Source organism: Cyprinus carpio, chromosome A10, assembly GCF_018340385.1.
Source record: "Cyprinus carpio isolate SPL01 chromosome A10, ASM1834038v1, whole genome shotgun sequence".
Taxonomy (NCBI): Eukaryota; Metazoa; Chordata; class Actinopteri; order Cypriniformes; family Cyprinidae; genus Cyprinus; species Cyprinus carpio.
Window position 1 is genome coordinate 6492822 of NC_056581.1, and position 21667 is coordinate 6514488.

Sequence of the window (21667 nt, forward strand, 5' to 3'; positions counted from 1 at the left end):
TTTTCTAGTACTATATTAGTCTGCATTTACATTGCACATATTTATTTTGACATATCATGTTTTTGTCCAGTGCTTGTATCACTATGTCAACTGCAGCTTCAGAGGGAATCACACATTTATATGTAGATGTCACTTCCAAAACTATGCAGCATGTAATTAGCCTTCGGCCCTCTTAGCAGCATGAAAAATAATACTTGTATTTAATAAATCATATCTGTATAGCCTTGAAGGTGTGAAAGACCGCTCACTTTACAATCACTAAAAAGCTGTCACTCATCTCAGTTACAGATTTCACAGCGTTCCACTAAAATCAATAAAAGCAATGTCTACACTGCATAATGAATCTCTTACTTACATCGTTTCGTTGTTTGTTAATGACAGAGGATTAGTGAGAGCGAGCATAACTCAGCACTGAACCAAATCTCCAGCATTGTGAACGGTGAGTGGATTCTAACTAAAACACCTCTGATTGGCCTTTGCGTTCAAGAGATCAACAGACATGTCTGTGATTGGCTACATTTCTCACCGCTGCAAAAATGCGCTGTAAATAGGAACAGAGGTCAAACTGAGAAACACAATGGAGCGCTTGCTAAATCTGTTTCGCCAATAATATTTAATTGCAGCATCAACTGAGGGTGCTTTTACTTTTGTTTCAGGGTGCTTATATTTAAAATTGACTAAACCATTTAAACAAAGCTGGTTGCATTGTATCATGGCTCATAACTTCTTAACAAATATAAAAAAAAGTCCCTTTGCTATAAATGAATGGAAAAATACAGCCAGAACCAAGGACGCTGAAAACATCAGAACATTTTAGGTGAAGATCAATCAGGCTTGTTTCTGATAAAGACTATGAAAACTTTTTTTTTTTTCATTAGAATTATGTTAAACGGGATCACTTTTGATTTTGTGTTGACTTTAAATATGTCATTTTAGGTTACACAAAGTGTTTCCAAACTTATTCCAAGATAATCACTCAGGCCTAATTGAATTCTGCAACAGATGCTATTAAAGCCATGACTCTTCGAGATTACTAGGATGTTTTTATTCAGTTTTAAACAAATATTTCTGACACATTCTTGAGCCTCTGCCTTGCCTCATTTTAAAGCATCACAAATGAACCAAGACCTTTTTGAGTCATAGGACCTGCTATTTTTGAACGTCTGAAATCATCTCAGTCTGTCTCGGCGGTACTCTGCAAGTGGTATGGTCTGAAACCATTACATAAGAGAGAGGAACAGAGCAAAGACAAAAAAAGTAAGGCCACACGATAGATTGCACACTATAAAATACACCAACAATTGACCCTCTCCGCAAATTGATCTTTTGTTCCGCTCTCCCCAGAGTATTTTTCTTTGAATATAATCCAAGCCTTTTGGCAATGATTACACATAATGACAGCCAAAGACAAACATCATTGGCCTTGAAGGCTCTCCATGGTGATTCGTTTCACCTGGTTCTTCCGCTTTTGTTCTAGTTTCCCACATCACCCGGCTTTCCAGCACATGCTAAAGGTTCTTTAGAGTTAAAACAGAAAAAAAAAAAAAAGAATCTCATATACTTACAAATATTATTATACACATTGTACACAGGGCAGTATGACCCAAATCTCGCCAGATTGGAGGATCCAAACATGTCGCGGATGAACACTTGTTGTTCGCCGGAAACAAATTTGAGAATTAAAAAGGGAACAAATCGAGATTTCACCCTTTTTTTTTCTTTGAACAAAAGAAACATTTACATGAAATTATTGGTAATGACCAAAGCAGTGAGCACTATTGTACTGATGTGCGCGGGGGAGATAGCGAAGAGTTTTGTTTTTTATAATGGATGCCTATCTCTAGGTAAATATACAGAGAGAGTTCATCAGTGGGTCACATAATTGCATTTTATAGCCTGTTCTCGATCAACCGTGCATCATGATATTGAAAAACATGGTGAGCTACTTTCCTTCTGGCATATGAAGACGTTTGTAGAAGTTCTCTGTGTTTAGTGTCAGCCGCCGGTGGTTCCTCGCTTTCTCTTCAGTGGGGCAGTGATGGTTCTGAGTCTTTTTAGAAGCTCCTTCGAAGGATTTGTTGTTTTTGTTGTTTTGACTGGTTTTTAAAGATGGCGTGTGATACACACATACACACACACTTAGAGAGAAATCAATGTCACTTTAGAGAAGTTCTTTGATTGAGGTCAGAAGAATCCATCAGATGCTTCCTGGGGTTGTAGAGTCAGGCTGTGTTTACAGAACCTGATTGACCAGTGCAAAGGCCAGTGTCAGTGTGCCGGCAGAAACACTGATTGAAGTCACAGATGAATGTCTGGCTCTGTTGTTGTCAGCCTGGTGAGAGCCCACCGAGTCAATGGATCCCTCCATATTGGGGTTCAGCACATTCTGAGGAAATATTACAAGCTTTTTTTCAGTTCAAGTATTAAGATTATAGGTCATTCCTGTTACTCACTACTCACTAATGTTTAAAAATGGGCATGTTTGTGGTATTTCTATGAAAACGTATTGGAGACTTTCATTAATGTGCTAAAGTTCATACACTTAAACTTTGTTAATTTTAACATGATTATCTATACAATGACTGTTTTTCCTGAATGAAGTCACTTCCTGGTGCATGATGTCATTAAAGTTAGTCTAAAAGATGGAAAGTGATATTGTGGACACTGGAAATCAAATTGGCAAGAAAATTTGAATTAGAAAAAGAAAAATGGAGAAATATGTGGAATATGAAAAAAAAAAAAAATTAGAAAGTTAGAAATGAGTGCAGCATGATTACAAAGTTATTAAAAAATACATAAAATCATAGTGATAGTAGACCCATAGTGATCAAATTATGATACTGCTGCGGTAATACTATCATTTCCATATTTAAAAACTGTGCATTTAATATTTTTTCCCAGAATACATAGGCCTATCCAGCTAACAAAAATATGTTCTAATAACATTTTCCTAATGTTTCCATTTAGCTATAAAAACGTTATTTCTGAATTTTTTCTGAACACTCAAAACACAATTTTTTAGCCTTTCTTTATGTTGTATAAATGCAAATAAATAAATACAATTATGTTTTTGAGAACAGTAGTGAAGACTAGATAGCTCTGAATGAACATTGTATTGATGTTATTGAAACATTTTTTCATGTTGAACATTTGTTCATAGCTTTAAGAGAACCTTTCCAGAAAGTTTGCCAAAGTTCTGAGAATGGTTCTTGTTAGCTGGGTGGAAAAATATGACGTTTTAAGGTAGGAAAGACTTATAATTATGTTTGATAATTGTGCAGGTGAAATATGTCTTACCTCATCAGCGCATTCAAAACTGTTAGAACACTTCTGCTGACTGTCCTGAGAAAACAGAAATAAGTAATATTCTTAGGATCATGTGACCATGACCTGCACACCGTAATGTTCAGTGTTAATTGTGTTTGGCTGCCCTCTATCCATCATTATGCCCTCTATATCCATTTATTTTTTTATTTTTTATTTTTGGGTCCAAGACATTCACTAAGCCATAGTGGAACTGTGTAATATGCTTCTACATAGCTTAATATTTAGAGCCTTTAAGTAAGTGATTTGTAGGTTGATTGCCCTGAAAATTGTAAACACTGCAGTGCTTTCAAAATGTGTTTGTTTGAGCATCTCGACAAGCCTGACGCAACAACATTGTCTCAACCAATAGCATGAATTCAGTGTGGGACTGTCTGTTTGGCTGACCAATGACAGATGGGGGTGCAGACATAAGTACTAACTTAACCCATAAATACTCAATAAATGACAGAAAACAGTTGATTGTACAGAAGATAGAAATTATGTGGCCAGTCGCTTCGTAAGTGTCAGTTCTGTGCAGAATGTCACTCTTATTAGGGTGCTTTTGAGCAGGAGTTATTTTAAATTTTTTCTCATGCCATGGAGCAGAAAAAATTAATTAGATACCCTAACATTTGAAAGGTATGACACACAGTCATGCAAACACTTAACATGTTCAAGACATTCTTATCTGGTTATGGTTCGCTAGCTATAAAACAATCATAAATATCTTTACAAGAAAAAAAAAATTAAAATAAAAAACAACTGCAGCCTCTTTGATGTAAAACCGTTATTAAGAAGCTTTACGAAAAATCACACAATGGTTTGCTTGATTGATTCTTTGAATTGCCTTTCCCAAAAGAAAAGCTGTTTTATGGTTCAGAAGGCTGTGCTGTAAAATGCAAAAGAAATAAAGAGAGAAAAAAAGAGAGAAAGAAAGAAATAAAAGCATGGAATCACTGGGGAACCAAAAAAAAAACAAAAAAAAAAAACACTGACTTCAGAGGACTAACAAGCTGCTTGAAACGAAAGCAAACAAACATAAACCCAAGCAGAACTTCACAGGCATGGTGACATTAATAAGCATTATTAATAACTGATAGTTGCAGTGCCCTATTTAACAGTGCAGTTAAATCCCAGACTGGAAATGGATTCATTTCAGAAAACATGAATTTCCTTTTGTACCCATCTGTAAACATTCCTTGGCAAATTCACTAAACAGTTGTGTCCATTTTACGCCCACAAATTTTCAACACAAAAACCTGTATACCATATATTCACCCACCACCTGTAATCCAGTTTAACCAAGCACTCTCTGCTCTTGTGTAGCAACATAAGAAACAAAAATGCCCTTAAACTCTGTGATGCCATGTGCTTTCGCTGTCGTATACATTGTTCTTGAAGAAGACTGGGTATTTTGGCAAATTTAATAGAATCTTGAGCAGCTCCAGTAATCTGTCTGCTAATTTATCCTTCTGTTTGGATAGAAAGCAACTCTTTTGTTTCAGTATCTCTCCAATTTCATGGCATTTCTTTCTACAATGTAGACAATCATGTTTTTCAAACGTTTTTCTTCTTATGGACAGTTAGTTCTTTTCACACACTCTAAACACAAAAAAAATGCAGTTAAATTTATGGAAAACCTGTGTGAAAAAAAAAAAAAAACACCTATTGTCATTCTATATTTAGCAGAAACATGCCTTCTTTTTATGCAACTATACCAATTTTCTTCTTCAAAATAAAATGTTGCCTGGGGTGGAATAGAATTGAACAGAGATCCAGCTAGCACAATTATCAAGTAAAGTGATCTTGAAACAAACACAATCTGATGCGTTATGCCTGACAACATTCACCCTAAAATGTCCAAATTGTTTGTGGTTACAACTGCACTCTCAGAAATTTTTTTTGCAAAGAGTACTACTTTATAGGTTCTAATATGCATCCTTTAGGTTGTTCCATTAAGGTTACTGCCCCAGTGACAAGTTATTGTACCTCTAAAAGTATAATTTTTGAAAAATTTTCTGACAGTGTAGTTTTAATGAATATCATGATGCTGTATATGTATCAAGTGAAAATCTAACTATTATTGATATTGATGTGTTTTTCCCTTGTTATATGGAAAGCTGGTGTTACATTTTCAATGAGATACACACATAATCAGAGACTTGACATTTTTGAGTATGCCTGCTTATTCAATCAACACGTTCCATGCTCTCAAATTCTTTACCACGAACAGAAGTTCAATACATTCAACTTTTAAACGCACCAAGTAATACATCGAGTAGATACAAACAGCCATGTCAGATAACCACTTTTCACAGATTGACTGTTGCCTCCTATGACAGTTGCCGGAGACATAAATTTAAATAGTTATTTCCCGCGCGACTATATGATATTTCTGTCTGTGGAGTTTTCATAATTTGTTTCAGCATGGATGAGAGAGTACAGTCATTTTCTTCAGTACCCAGGGGCTTATAACCGAATCCTTAGGACTTAGGACAGAACTGCGAGGCACGATAGGATGGAAGTGTCACACTAAGTCATATCTCTATAATGCAGGCCCTTTCAAACTTGGATTAGCTGACAAATTAGTGTTTGTGATGACATCACTCATTTACATAGGATTACATAGCTGCCTGTATGCAAGGCAAATCATACTGACATCTGTGAAATCAAAGCAACAATCAGCATACACTATCTAGTTGACTATAGAGACATGATTTTCATGAGCCAGATTCAAACCTCAATCTTCCATCTGAGCATCAAGGCTCAACATTTTCAGGTATTACAGACCTCACTGAATGGCCCCTGCATGAGCTGACAAATTCTCTCAGTTTATGAATTATTCACCTGCATACTGAATTATACAAAAAGTGTTTTACGTTCCACTAGACACCCTGAACATCTTCAGGTAAAACATGAGTTTTTCCCCCCTAAAGAGGTATTCTGCTTCCCTCAGTTATTTTAATGATTGTAATAGATGGTGTCCTCAAGGTTTGGCCTAGATTTAAGCGTGGTTTAATGGAATTTGTGTGTTTCGCTTTTGTACATGCACAAAGCAGCGATATAGGTTTTAGCACTGATCTTGACATTCAGGGCAATTTTGATTCTATTATGGCATCTACAGGACTATCCAAACTGAATAAACAGTTCAACTGGCTCACAGAAATACCAGCACTATTGCCCATTACACAAAAAAAAAAGAAAAAAAAGAGGGGTAATGAATGTGTTTTATGACTTTAAAAGTGAACGGTGTGATTTCTGTGGCACTAGCATAAAGGTTGCCAGGTCTGTGTAACCAAACCAACCCATTGGACAATCAAAACTTGCCTGATAACAAATAAACTGTAGGGGTAAATTTAGAATAATTTTAACAAGTCATTGGAGCCACCTCATTGGCAAAAAGTGACCCAATTTATCTGAATTGACAGATGGAATTAATGGAAGTAATGGAATTATTGTAATGCATCACTTTTAACAGTAACTTCCCCATGTGACGGGACGAGCCAACGACAGACACAGTGGGCGTGGCGTCAGGCCTCGGAGAGGTTTTTATTTAACAGAAAAAACAAACAAAGGGGGAATAAAGTGTCCAAAAAGGGGAAGAGTGTCCAAAAACAACAGGGAATCTGGTGTCCTCGTCGTGCTGCGGGGTACGTGGGGGTCTGGCAGTGTTCATGGAGGAAGGGTCCAGGTAAGGGGCGGAGTCCGGCGGCCGCACGCGCTCCCCCTCTTCGGTCCGGGGCGCGAGGGGCGGCGGCTTCTTCTAGCGGCTTCATCCTCCTCGCTGGCCGCGGCGCTTGCAGGGGATGGACGGCCCGGCATCCTGGCCCGACGGCCGTGTAGACGGGTGCGGTTCTCGACCGGACCGCGGGTCCGGCAGCTCACGTCTCTGGTGGCGCGGGAGTCCCTCAACGCACCCTTCCTGGACCCACGAGAGACACCAGTGTGCATGCACGGGGAAAGAGACCGGTCTCTCGAGGAGAGGCGCGTTGGGCTTTTAAACAGCGGCGGTGATGAGGCTCCCTTTCCTTCAGGTGTGCCCCATCACACGCCGCCAGCCCTGACTCGTCCAGCGCCCCTCCTCTCTCCCACACCCACTCCTATCGGGAGCCTGGTGAAGGGCGGCGATTTAGGACGGGGTGCCGGTGATTATCAGGGAGGAGGCAGCTGACTCGCCACATTCCCCCCCCCAAGCGACATCCCCGTCCTCAGGGCGCAGCCCACACGGGAGTGCTACCTTCCTCAACCAGGCCCCAAACGGTCGGAGTGGGCGGGGCGGGGATTCCTCTCCGGGCAGTCCTCCCTCTCACAGCGCGCCGGAACAGGGACAGAGAAAACGGGGTTTAATCGACAGCCTCAACCAACCACAGGGTAAAATGACCGTAAAAGAGAAGTCACTTACCCCTTTGTGTGGCTGGGAGGCCGTCTCCTCCGTTCCTCCGTCCCAGTCCGGGTTATGCGAACTTTTGCAAACGAGAGGGAGTGACGTCATCAGGTGGTTCCCAACTGCGCTGTCTAGGCTCCGCCTTGCCCGCATTCTCCACCACTGTGACGGGACGAGCCAACGACAGACACAGTGGGCGTGGCGTCAGGCCTCGGAGAGGTTTTTATTTAACAGAAAAAACCAAACAAAGGGGGAATAAAGTGTCCAAAAGGGGAAGAGTGTCCAAAACAACAGGGAATCTGGTGTCCTCGTCGTGCTGCGGGGTTCGTGGGGGTCTGGCAGTGTTCATGGAGGAAGGGTCCAGGTAAGGGGCGGAGTCCAGCGGGCCGCACGCGCTCCCCTCTTCGGTCCGGGGGCGCGAGGGGCGGCGGCTTCTTCTAGCGGCTTCATCCTCCTCGCTGGCCGCGGCGCTTGCAGGGGATGGACGGCCCGGCATCCTGGCCCGACGGCCGTGTAGACGGGTGCGGTTCTCGACCGGACCGCGGGTCCGGCAGCTCACGTCTCTGGTGGCGCGGGAGTCCCTCAACGCACCCTTCCTGGACCCACGAGGACACCAGTGTGCATGCACGGGGAAAGAGACCGGTCTCTCGAGGAGAGGCGCGTTGGGCTTTTAAACAGCGGCGGTGATGAGGCTCCCTTTCCTTCAGGTGTGCCCCATCACACGCCGCCAGCCCTGACTCGTCCAGCGCCCCTCCTCTCTCCCACACCCCACTCCTATCGGGAGCCTGGTGAAGGGCGGCGATTTAGGACGGGGTGCCGGTGATTATCAGGGAGGAGGCAGCTGACTCGCCACACCCAATACTGCTTATTTAGCCCTAAGTGGTACATCTTAGTACCTAACGTATACATATTAGTACCTTTTGAAAGGTTTCTGCCTTAGAAACAGTCTTGTACCTTTTTTCCGAGAATGTAGGCTACTTAGGAAAAAGTATTTTAATATTGGAAAAAAATGCAATGAACAACACAAATTTTCAGACATACCTGAAGGTTGGCGCATGTGGAGAAAACACATGACCTGTCTATTTGCTTGACATCATTTGAGTTAATGACATGTTTGGTGATGATAGCTGGTTGGAGATTGGTCTGTACTGATGGGACTGCCGACTGAGACTCCGTGATGGGAACTAGACCCGCATCCGTGCCATAACCGAATGCCTGGATAGCATTTCCTGCACAACGAAACACATGCACACATATGCAAATAAAAACACATGTATGAAAAGGCCCCCAAAAAAATTAATATGGGGGGAAAAAAGACCCTCTGCAAAAGAGATCACATGCTCGTAAGACATAGCATTTCTCAGTATGTGCTATTTAGGTTAAGCCCATAAGGATGGCTGTTCAGGCCGTGAGCCATGAGGTTACGTGAGGTTTCATCTCCACTCACTCAGGCAAGTGTTCTCTCTGAAGTCTCGGAGGAAGGCCTCGCACTCAGCTTCGTGATTTCCACTGCCTCGACAGCCACACCAAGGGGAAATAGTGATGTTGGTGTGGCTCGCATCCACATAGTTTGGAGTCACATCTGATCCTGTAAGGCAAAGGGTAGAGATTCTCATAAAAATTCATTAGGTGGGAACATGTTGGTTTATAGATCTCGCTGTCTGCAGTATAATGTGCTGTTTGGCTGAGTATAATGGCCAGAGGTTGTTGGTCTGCTCTCTTCTAAAGATCCGTTTGTTCACAGCACTACACTGGATTTTTAACCCTCCAGGATTCATTTTAGGTAAAAGGCTAAAAGTTTTTTGATGGTTTTCAGGCCTAATTTACACAGTATAAGTAATAATTATTTCAGATTATTTTATTAAAAAAGGCCAAAAAGAAAAAGTCAAAATAATACATTTGTGCCTTAGGCACAATGTACCCTCTAAGCTGCACGCCTCTTACGTTGCGACTGTGCAGAATAAATAATATACCGTGCACAGGACAAATGCAAAAATGAGTTGGGGAAAGGTTGAATTCTAGTAAATGTGAAATAATTGCAATGCTCGGGTAAACCGCTATAGAGTTGGTTTAGAGTTAGAACTTGTGAATGCAAATAGCAAGTTTCATAGAAAGAGAATAATGTTCATAGAGAAGAATTCACATTTTTTTTAAAATATTGAATTTTTTATATTATATTATATTATATTATATTATATTATATTATATTATATTAATATTATAATAAAGAATGTTCAGAATGATTTTTTAATAGAATTTCTTGGTGAGTAACACAGCACTGTAAAAAATGCTTTCTCAGGTAACCTAAAACGTGTATCACTTAGTTACATCAAAGGTCAAATCAAATATAAATAGCACATTAAAGTTAAAAGTTACACACTTTGTGTGTGTGTGTGCTGTATAGGTCTGGTATACACTCACCTAAAGGATTATTAGGAACACCATACTAGTACTGTGTTTGACCCCCTTTCACCTTCAGAACTGCCTTAATTCTACGTGGCATTGATTCAACAAGGTGCTGAAAGCATTCATTAGAAATGTTGGCCCATATTGATAGGATAGCATCTTGCAGTTGATGGATATTTGTGGGATTCACATCCAATCCACTAACCTCACGTTCCACCACATCACAAAGAAGCTGTATTGGGTTGAGATCTGGTGACTGTGGGGGCCATTTTAGTACAGTGAACTCATTGTCATGTTCAAGAAACCAATTTGAAATGATTCAAGCTTTATGACATGGTGCATTATCCTGCTGGAAGTAGCCATCAGAGGATGGGGTACATGGTGGTCATAAAGGGATGGACATGGTCAGAAACAATGCTCAGGTAGGCAGTGGCATTTAAACGATGCCCAATTGGCACTAAGGGGCCTAAAGTGTGCCAAGAAAACATCCCTCACACCATTACACCACCACCACCAGCCTGCACAGTGGTAACAAGGCATGATGGATCCATGTTCTCATTCTGTTTATGCCAAATTCTGACTCTACCATCTGAATGTCTCAACAGAAATCGAGACTCATCAGACCAGGCAACATTTTTCCAGTCTTCAACTGTCCAATTTTGTTGAGCTTGTGCAAATTGTAGCCTCTTTTTCCTATTTGTAGTGGAGATGAGTGGTACTCGGTGGGGTCTTCTGCTGTTGTAGCCCATTCGCCTCAAGGTTGTGCGTGTTGTGGCTTCACAAATGCTTTTCTGCATACCTCGGTTGTAACGAGTGGTTATTTCAGTCAAAGTTGCTGTTCTATCAGCTTGAATTAGTCGGCCCATTCTCCTCTGACCTCTAGCATCAACAAGGCATTTTCGCCCACAGGACTGCCGCATACTGGATGTTTTTCCCTTTTCACACCATTCTTTGTAAACCCCTAGAAATGGTTTGTGCGTGAAAATCCCAATAACTGAGCAGATTGTGAAATACTCAGACCGGCCCATCTGGCACCAACAACCATGCCACGCTCAAAATTGCTTAAATCACCTTTCTTTCCCATTCTGACATTCAGTTTGGAGTTCAGAAGATTGTCTTGACCAGGACCACACCCCTAAATGCATTGAAGCAACTGCCATGTGATTGGTTGATTAGATAATTGCATTAATGAGAAATTGAACAGGTGTTCCTAATAATCCTTTAGGTGAGTGTACTTTGGTCATCTTTATATACAAAAAATGTCCCCTATCTGTTAATCACTATGAACTATGTTGTGACAACAATAGGGGTCTAACTTGGGAGCCCAATCATCTCTGAGTTTAAGAGAAAATGCCAATGAGAATTGGCTAGTGGATTTTGCATGCCGAGCCACTCCCCATGCACACGGATTTATAAGGCGACAGCACGCATCCACTCACTAGATTTTTGTGGTACATAGTATCCACCTTACTACAAAGCCATTTCATCTTTGTGTATGAAGAGGCTGTTTCTGGTCTGTGTTACGGCACGTTACACCGGTGTCCCTGTCAACAGCGATTCCCCTGGGCACTTCGACTAAAAGAGCAAGTAAGTAATATATTGCTTAACTAAATAAGCAAATCACGGACGTTTTGCGTGTTTTTCAAGATGCCGTTTTGTCTGACGGATGCGATCACTGTCTTCAGTGTCTGGGCCTGAGTCATGCATCTATTGTGGGTGTATGACCATGGCATCGCTACAATCACGTCTCTTTCTCCTCAAGGGGAGTGGAGCCAACCCCTCTGTCACTACCAGTCCTGTTTTCTCTGCCATGAGCAGAGGACCGCCGGTTAGTACTCTGGGAGATCTGAGGGTTACAGTGAGAGTTTCTCCCTGCTGGGCCATGCCCCACAGACCTCTCACTCCTCCCACAATGCTTGTCCTGTGCAGCTGCCAAGTGGTTCAGCTGGGCCATCTCATGGCGGTCGCAGCGTGTCATTTGGTGGGCCGCCAGAGGATCAGATGTTAATCACAGCATTGGGCGATGGGCTTTCAGCTTCTGAGGATGAAGATTCAGCGGGGGTGCCTGGGTAGCTGTGAGCGTCAGTTTGGAGGTGACTACAACGCTCAGCCCTGAGCGCTCGCGGCTGGATGATTGGTTTCTCGGCATGGAGGTGCACGAAGAGGTGACAAAGTGGTGGATGGCCTATTTTACGGCCAGAAGCCGCTTGTCTCCCTCTTCCATCCTCACTACCCTCAATGGCGGGGCAGCCACGGGGTACGTAGACATTCCCCAGGTGGAGAGAGCGATTGTGGTGCATCTGTGCCCACAAAACGCCATCACTTGGAGGAATTGTCTGTGTCTCCTTTTGAAAGCCTGAAAGCTGTCGGCGGCTCTTGCTGCCAAAGGTTACAGTGCTATGGGCCAAGCTGCCTCTGCCCTGCATGCCATGGCGATCCTGCAAAAATGCACAGTCAAGGCACTCAAACAAATGCACAAGGGTAGCACCGACCAAAGCTTGATGCAGGAGCTGCTGCACACAGCGACTGATGAAAATCACGGCGCGGTCCCTCGGGAAGGCGATGTCCACTCTGGTGGTCTATGAACACCATCTCTGGCTCAAGCTGGCCTATTCGGCAACACTATCAAGGACTTTGCCCAGCAGTTCTCGGTAGTACAAAAGCAGACTAAGGCCATTCAACACATCTTGCCCCGACATGATCCTCCAGCTGCCATCATTCTGTCGCGGGTCGTGTCTCAGCCTGCTCGTCGCCGTGGGTGCCCTCCTGCATCCTCCACTCCGGCTCCGTCCCACGCTGAGACACAGTCGAGGCTGGTGTGTTGAGCCCCATGCAGGAGAGGTGCGCCCCCTGTGTTGCACCCGGCTGTTAAGTCCACCAAAAAGACGACAAAGTGGCCCTGACACGGGCAACCCGGAGATGTGGGAGACTGCTCTTCAGGAGGTGGCAAGGACTGTCGCCGCCTATTCAGCCCCTGGTCGGATCTTGCTTTTTTATGGTCATGACAGATGCCTCCAATAAGAGGTAAGGGTTCCCTCTCCGTAAGCCTGTGTCTTCTGGCAGTTGTTCAATCCCTACTCTAAGGTAGGACCTGCCTCAGAGACCCATTCCATATGTAGTACTGCCCACTGAGTCAGCCCAAATCAGTATCTCCACGTCACCTCCCTATGGGTAGGATGTGGACTCTGTAGCGACCTTTGCTTATCCCTTTGGGATCTGAGGGTGTTTTGGGGCCCTTGAGAAGTTTTGACTTGCCCTGACATTTGTGCTTTTTTCAGTTGCTTTTAAACATATAAATGGCTTAAGTCTGATAACACTGTAATCAGCACAAACTGGGCAGCAATAATACGTGGACAGCATGTATGTACATTATTGTGTTTTTGCAATGTTTTTGCATGGTTAGTGGAAAAACTAATCATTTTAAATCACTTGAATAAGGCCATAAAACACATACAGAACATTTGTTCTCAAGACTTTTGAGAACTGGATCTTGTAACCTAGAGGTTTTGCTTCAAAATTATGTAAAAATTATTCTGTTCACTCATTCACAGAAAACAATATATTCATTTAAATTTTCTAAGTCACTTTTTGTATGGAACAGCTGCATGCGAGGAGGCGTGAATGATCATGAATAATAGTGTGATTCACACCTGAGAAGACAAAGGCCTGCATAATGAGCCTTTCAGTCAGGTGTGTGACTGAGAGGGAATTGCTACAATGTGAGGAAAAACAAAATGTATATATTTTTTGTTTGTAGTTTATTTAGAATATATTTAATTATCACACAAAATAACTTGAGATTCACATGCAAGTGCAGTTAAACAGTCTATTAGGAACAAACAAACAGATAAACAACACAAGAGTCAAGACATTGTGGGTGCAGTATCCAAAATATCCAAAAAAGTGGCACGAAACGTGGATGCAGAAAAACAGGAGACAGCAGAAACTGCATGAGAAAACAAATGGACGTGAGCAACACAATGACTGGACAAAGACAGAGCAAACATGGTGACCGTATTCATATACACTACCAGTCAAAAGATTTAAACAGTGCATTTTGTAATGTTTTTTAATGAAGTGTCTTCAGCTCACCAAGCCTGCATTTATTTGATCCAAAGTACAGCAAAAACAGTAACATTTTGAAATATATTATGGTTATAGTTTGGGAAAAGTCCAACTAATAAATGCATTCAAGTTTTTGTTACAACAACACATTATCTAATGCAAATAACAAACATTACTTAATCACCATAAAAGATCACCTCCGCTGGCTTTAGCCATGCTTGCGTTTTGTTTGTGAGGTAAACATAAAGCTTATTTCTCTCAGCGCGTCTTCTGAGGTAAAATAGACTTATTCCTCTCAGCCTCTTCTTTCAAAAACCGAAAAGTATCAGAGATGAACATGTTGCTGCTTTGTTTACGGAGATGTTGCCATTTACATGTTGTGCGTCTCACGTGGAGATTTGTAATATCAATAGTGCAAACAGCGTGTGGACGTGATCTAAATAGAGATAATGAGAACAGGGGAAAAACTGGACCTGTCGTTGGTTTCATACAGATTACTTTATCACTGAATATTTGTTTTTGGTAAGAGTTACTTCATTTAAGAGTAGACACGTCAAGCTTCCTATAGATATATTTCTCCTGTCTCTGTGTAAAGTGTTTGTTGAGTTTCAGTTCATTTTACTGATGCATTTCTAAAAGCTCGCGGAGACAGTGAGAACTGAGAGCACACCCTGTTTATTTTCTTTATTTTACAAAATAAAGTTTTATTGTTATAATGACTATACACGTATAAAAGTAGACCATTTGCAGTGTCAAAAGATACTTTATTCTTATATGTACGCTCAAAAATGACTGAGTATTTTTAGCTCTTTTCGTGGTCATCGAGAAAACACTAGACAGACCGCACCGGTGCGGGCTTTGTTCCCAGGGGGTTAAAGCTCGCTTCCCCATCGTTCTGGCAGGCTGGAAGAACAAATAGTATGATTTTAAGCAATCTTTCACTGAAGGTTGAAATCCCTTCCAAAAACTTTTTTTGTGGACGGAACAGCAGCATGGCCTTCTCCAGCAGCGATGTACTCACCGTTGGTCCCCTTCGGTACCAAGGTCAGTGAATTTGCGCTGGGGCTTTGGGAATGTTACGACCTTAGCATAACTTTTGTCTTGACACGGTATGGCTTGTCAGCATTTGCAATGCCACAGGGTTGTGATGGTGTTCAGGTTGTGCCATTTTGAATAGACCCCTAATGTTGTCTTGACATAAATCGTAGTGACCAGCAGATAGGGAACGTCTCGGTTACATGCATAACCCTTGTTCCCTGATGGAGGGAATGGAGACGTTATGTCCCCATGCCACAACCTTGAACCATTCACTGTTGCCGGGACACGTTCTCTGCTCCTCAGCGTAAAACCAAGTGAGTGGATGTGCGCTGTCGCCTTATATATCCGTGTGCATGGGGATAGACTCAGCATTCAAAATCCACTAGCCAATTCTCATTGGCGTTTTCTCTTAAGCTCAGAGATGATAAGGTTCCCAAGTTAGGCCCCTAATGTCATCACAACATAACGGAGGTATTTTTGCTCAGGTGGCCGAAATGTCCACCCAATAGAGAGCATTTTTGCTCAGCAAGAAAAAAAAAATTAGAGGGAATATTGCATAGGACATGTAATATATTTGTGTATGTAAACAAACTTTATTGCATTTTGCTGCAAATTCTTCTGTTACTTTGTAAAATAGCTAGTACTAATACAATATTTGGCTCCGTTTTGGTCCTTTGCACTCATGGAAATATTTATACATTTCAGTGTTTGATTTTAAGGTCATTTTTGATACTTTTGATTAAAAAGACTACCTCTCTGTCAAGTCAAGACAATGTCAAAAATGATTTTGTAAAAAAATTCTTTCTAAAAACTGGTCAGAAATAATGTAAGTGAGAGGTGTGTGTGTGTGTGTGTGTGTGTGTGTCTGTCTATATATATATATTGTTTGTTGTATATTGTTATATTTGGTGTCCTTGGCTTCAAAACTTTTGATTACCCCTTGCCTTCAACTGTTCTCCTGTTCTTAATAATCTTTCTTAAAAGTGCACCACTAGTTAAAACAGTGAAAGAAGGCATAATACATGTTTCAAACAGTCAGTCCATTAAAATGCAATTCCAAATTATTATTATTTCCGTGCAGCAGATTTTTCCCATAGTCACTCACCAATGAGTCCAACGTAGGACACCAGACAACCGTGGTAGTTATCATTAGGACAGCTTGTTATTGAATGCGGTGTCGTCTGGCAATTCATGTGGAAGTCTGCCAGCCTGGATCTAGACCAAAAACAAAACAAATTATAGAATTTAAGAGGCCTAAAACATTTTTAGCACATTCAACAGAATAGGATTTAGATGCACGCTTGAATAAGCTACTAGTCTTTCTATATTTATAAAGCATGATTACAGTACATGACATTGAAGAAAGGATGATTTTTTATATACTCAAATAATAAGGTGTTCCAATGATATAAGGGAATGTTTATTTTCAAAGTTATTTATCGCCACAGCTGCATCTGCAATCAACAATGCTCTAATACCCAAGACCGAAACAATATGCAGCAGTGAATGTGCAATATGAGATGCATTCTGTCAGTCCTAACTAGTGTCTAGTGGGGTTCCAATTCAAGGCCATTTTCTGCTCGACTCCATGTGGTATTTCTCCAAGTCAAGCAATCTGCCTCAAACAGCCTCTTCCTAGGGGGTTACATGCATTCAGAAACAGATTGCTCCAAGCACTAGACCTGAGGTGGGCAGGGGGTCACATTAGTACTTATTCTTGAGTATGAACTCTCTTCCCTAGCACTTTACACACACATAATAGCCCTGCGCATACTTCCCTCAAATAACGCCAGCGAGATGGAGATCTCAGGCTCGCTGTCCTCCTGCAAGACCTTGATTAATAGTGAATCATCCTACACTGCAGTATGGACCCCTGACTCACCAACTCAGCTACGGTGTGCATATTAACCATTCTTGTTGTTGGGTCCATAGGTGTTGCCTACTGAGTGTTTAACTCCCAGAACAAAGAATTATATCTGCATTGCTCTCATGGGCCCTAGCCGAAAAGGTCATCCTTTCCACTCTGCTTTATTGACATGGAAATGGATGTTCTTCTGATGCTTTTTGTACTGTATTTTCACCCCGAGCTACATCATAGCTTCATTTTTAACAAAGCTGGAGTATAAGGCCTTGCTAAAATAGTGCATCTTGAACGAGAAATTTAAGAACATTTTTACACATTTTATTCATACATTACCATTCAAACGTTTGGGATTAGTAAGAAAAAAATAATTTTAAAAAATCATCAATAAATTATTAAAAGGATCAAAATTGACAGTAAAAACATTTCCTCTTATTCCAAATAGATGCTGTTCTTTTGAATATTTTATAAATCAAAGCAGCCTGAAATAATGTACCACCTTTTACAAAAAAATATGAAGCAACACAACTGTTTTCGGCATTGATATTAATAAGTGTTTCTTAAGCAACAAATCAGCATATTTAAATGATTTCTGAAGGATCATGTGACACTGAAGACTGAAGTAATGATGCTGAAAAATTAACTTTGCATCACAGGAACAAATTACATTTAAAATATATTTAAATAGAAAAAAAAGGTTGATTTAAAACTTTATATTTCATAAAATCACTGTTTTTACTGTATTTTTGATCAAATAAATGCAACATTGGAGAGCATAAGAAACTTCTTTCAAAGCATTAAAAAATCTTTGAACAATAGTGTATGTAGAAGATTTTAAAACGTTTAATTTGAAAACAAATATGGGAATCAAAAAGCACAAACAAACAAAAACACAGTAGAAATGAAATATTACTCTCTGGTTTTTCTCAGAATCCTGTCAAAATCTTTTTTTTTATCTAATCTTATTAAATCAGCAGGATTTTTAAACTAACATATGTAAAGTCATTTTAAGGCCACTGAATTTTTTTTAATCGTAAATTCAGCATATCACCTCACTTAGTTCAAGTTCTATGCAGAGATCATGAATATTCTATCAGTCTACCATCATGATTCAACCCCATGAACTTGGACAGCCATGTCCTGAAGCAGGTTTGTGAAGCTCGTAGATGTGGCAGTAAACATTCTTGAAAAAAAAAAAAAAAAAAAACCTTCAGTGTTTATCTTTAGGAGCTTTTTCTTTTGCATCAGACCCTTAAAAATACTCTCATTCCTTAAATCCAGTGTATTTAGGTCTATTTATTAGCATTAATTTCTTTGAGTTGAAGAAAATCAGTTTACTCTGAAGTATTTAAAGTCTGTATAACGCAATATTAAATGTGTTCTGAGTTTGTCACACCTGAAACACCTGAGTTTGTCACACCTAACAGAAAAATCTGTTAACCATGCAGCCAAATCTTAATTAAAAAAAAAGCCAAGTAAATAAAATTAGGTATCAAAATCTAAAAAAGCAAATATCCTCTGCTCTCAAATGCTGGGGGTGTGTCCTCTGTCAGCGCTGAAACCACACCCACTTTCTTTCTCAACTGTCAAATACTGCTACAACCTGAATGGATGTTCCTAGGAGCTTAATTTAGATGAGGAGACCAAGCTCTTTTGAAATCAGGTCATATGCATTTATGTGATGAAAGCATAGCTAGATAGCAAACTGTAGGCTGTAGTTACTAATGATAATTAACTAATGACTATGTAGTAACTAATGACAGTAACTCTGAGCAGGCGAACCACTGATGCTAATGTGCTCTAGTTATTATAGTGTTAGGGGAGTTGCCATGTTCAGTGGTTCCAATGTGTCATCGAGACATGGTTTCAGGCCTGGCCAAAAAATCCTGAACACAAAAATGGTGAAAAACTGTTTAACGGTCTAACTCCACAATTCACTACATAGTTCACAAAGTTCTTTGTAACGTCTTTTCAGCAATACATTTCTAACATATATGTTTAGAAACAATTCTCTGAATTGCTTTTATACATACTTTAATTTCTACACCACTGAACAAAATAATGATTATTTTCAAACATATTTCTAAAACACTCCCTCATCTGCCATTGGTCAACCAAAGAGATAACCCCACCCCCAAAATTACACTATTGGTTGAGCTGGGTGTGTTATCATAATATATATATATATATATATATATATATATATATATATATATATATATATATATATATATATATATATATATATATATATACTGTTCTCAAAGATATGGTAATTAAATGACTGTGTTGAGTCTGAGGAACATTCATACAGATGCATTATATGGTTGTATGATTTTTGGCACAGCAGCAAAGGTGCACACGGACTGTCTTGTTTTTCTATTAAACCAGGAACATCATAACAATGCTTGCATAAATTAATGAATCCCTCAGTGGAGCTGATGATTTACATTGTTAATTACATTCTAGCTGGCTCAAGGATGCAGAAGGGTGGGAGATGTGTAAATGAATGCCCCTGGTAACAGGTTTGCCAGGCTGGTGTGTTAAACCATCCTCATCATCAGTATTAATGTTACCCTCTCCCCCAGGAGACATCATGAACCCGCTATGTCATTTAGGGACATCTTTAAATAGATGTCACCCTCTCGCTGCCAAACATCATGTGCAGAAATCTTTCCATAACTAGAGTTAGTCAGACCTGTGGTGACTTGCAGATGATGAACAAGAGTTGCAGAAAAAATGATTATGGGGTTGGATTTTTTATTTTACTTTGAAAGTAGTTGGTCTAAGCTGGTCAGACTGATTTCAGCAATTCTGTAAACAATCTATTTGAATCAGTTAAATGAAAGCATTTCAAATTTGCTGTTTTAAATTTGGCTGAGTTTAATCATAGTTGTGCTAATGGTCTAGTCCAGGGTTCCTCAAATTTTGCCCTGGAGGGCCAATGCACTGCAGAGTTTAGATCCAACTCTGATCAAACTCACCTACCTGTGATTTTCTAATGATCCTAAAGACACTGATTAGCATGCTAAGGTGTGTTTGATAAGGGTTAGAGCTAAATTATGCAGGAGTGGATCTCATGGGCCAGATTTGAGGATCCCTGGTCTAGACGCTTGATACTCATGAATTGCAACAGATATAGTCTTATGAAGTGTAGCAACTAAATAAATGCAGAAACCACAGAGAGACGGAGAGGCCACTGATACCCCCCAGAAGAGTCTAGCTCCACCCCTACATCTTTGGACGCATAGCTCATGAGCATCCTCACGGATGCTGTGGTGGTTATGGGGCTGGGCTGGGCAGTCCCCGAGCAGCCTGCAAAGCGTTGGATGAGCGGGTCTTTCCTAAGCGTGAGCCGCCAAATGGACGCCCCACAGAGACCCGCCCCGTTCTTTCCTGAGATTCATGAGGACCTCACACGGTCATCGCACACCCCTTACTCAGTCCGAGCCCATGGACAAGGAACTGCTGACAGTGGTGGGGGGGGGGGGTTACATGTGTTACATGTGAGCCTCATCAGCAAGGACACCTGGCAGAAAAGAAGGCTCAAGATTCCTGATGTTTGTGTCTGGAGGAAAAGAGCATGATCGGTGGACAACGGCAGACCAATGACCAAGAGAGCGTGTTCTCGCTCACAGTTCCCTTAGAGGCCAGCAGAGCACCCTGAGAATGTTTGTTTGAATGTTGTAGTTCAACCGTGGAGAGCAGGGACAGAGCGCCTTGTTATATTATGCTTATGTCTCAAAGTGCTGATGTACCTGGTTCGGCACAGCTATACATGAACAGGGTGCATCTGTAGGTCGTCAGACAAATAGGCTGGGAAGCCATTTGTGTTGGCAGACTAGCATTTGGTACGTGGATATATATATATATATATATAAAATTTAAAGAAGACATCAAACATGTATTTTTTGAAAAATAATATATAACTTCTAATATCTAATACTTAATAAAAAAACACTGAATATTTTTGATAAAAAAAAAAAAATTATAAAAGACCTAATGTTTCTCTTTCCATAAAATGTGTAGCATTATGTATTGTTCTTTTCTTTTCTTTTCTTTTCTTTTCTTTTCTTTTCTTTTCTTTTCTTTTCTTTTCTTTTCTTTTCTTTTCTTTTCTTTTCTTTTCTTTTCTTTTCTTTTTTTGGTGTCTCTGAAAAGTCCAGGATATCCTCTTTAAGGTAGTAAGATTACAAAGAAAATGCCCTTTACAGAGGACAAAATGAATGACAGGGTCTCGCAAAGTTATTCAAGTGATGCATAACAATACATATGAGTGTGTCTGTTTACTGAATCCTCAGCCTGGACACTGCTCTGAGTCAGTTCTGTCGTTGGATGTCCTCCAGTCTCCTGCTATGGGAAAAGCAAGGTGATTTCTGGAGGCTATGACAGATAGAAAGGGCAGCCAAAGACCTCAGGTTGGCCTGGTTGGGGCCCTCGCTTTTCTCCCAGTTCACACATCACACAGTGTTTGAGGACAAAGGGTCTGGAGCCCAGTGACCATATATGTAATAAGTTCAGGAGTTAAGGATGCACCATGCAAGCTTTTTGAATGTAAGCCAGATAAAATGTCATGCTTGCATGCATTTTCCTCACTCTGTTGTTGT

General features: G+C 40.7%; 1 protein-coding gene and 1 long non-coding RNA gene across 2 annotated transcripts in view; one reads left to right on the forward strand and one right to left on the reverse strand.

The window, feature by feature from the left end:
• The window catches only part of LOC122146415, a 52729-nt gene that overhangs the window by 15774 nt on the left and 15288 nt on the right, over positions 1-21667 (forward strand). The window lies entirely within an intron of this gene.
• The window catches only part of LOC109070554 (GDNF family receptor alpha-2-like), a 71047-nt gene continuing 50188 nt past the window's right edge, over positions 809-21667 (reverse strand). Inside the window, exons 5-9 of the mRNA XM_042764879.1 lie at positions 16305-16414; positions 9138-9278; positions 8732-8919; positions 3298-3342; positions 809-2386 (exon numbers count right to left, since the gene is read on the reverse strand). Of these exons, the coding sequence (XP_042620813.1) occupies positions 2234-2386; positions 3298-3342; positions 8732-8919; positions 9138-9278; positions 16305-16414 (637 nt within the window). The 3' untranslated portion in view covers positions 809-2233. The remainder of the gene's footprint in view (positions 2387-3297; positions 3343-8731; positions 8920-9137; positions 9279-16304; positions 16415-21667) is intronic.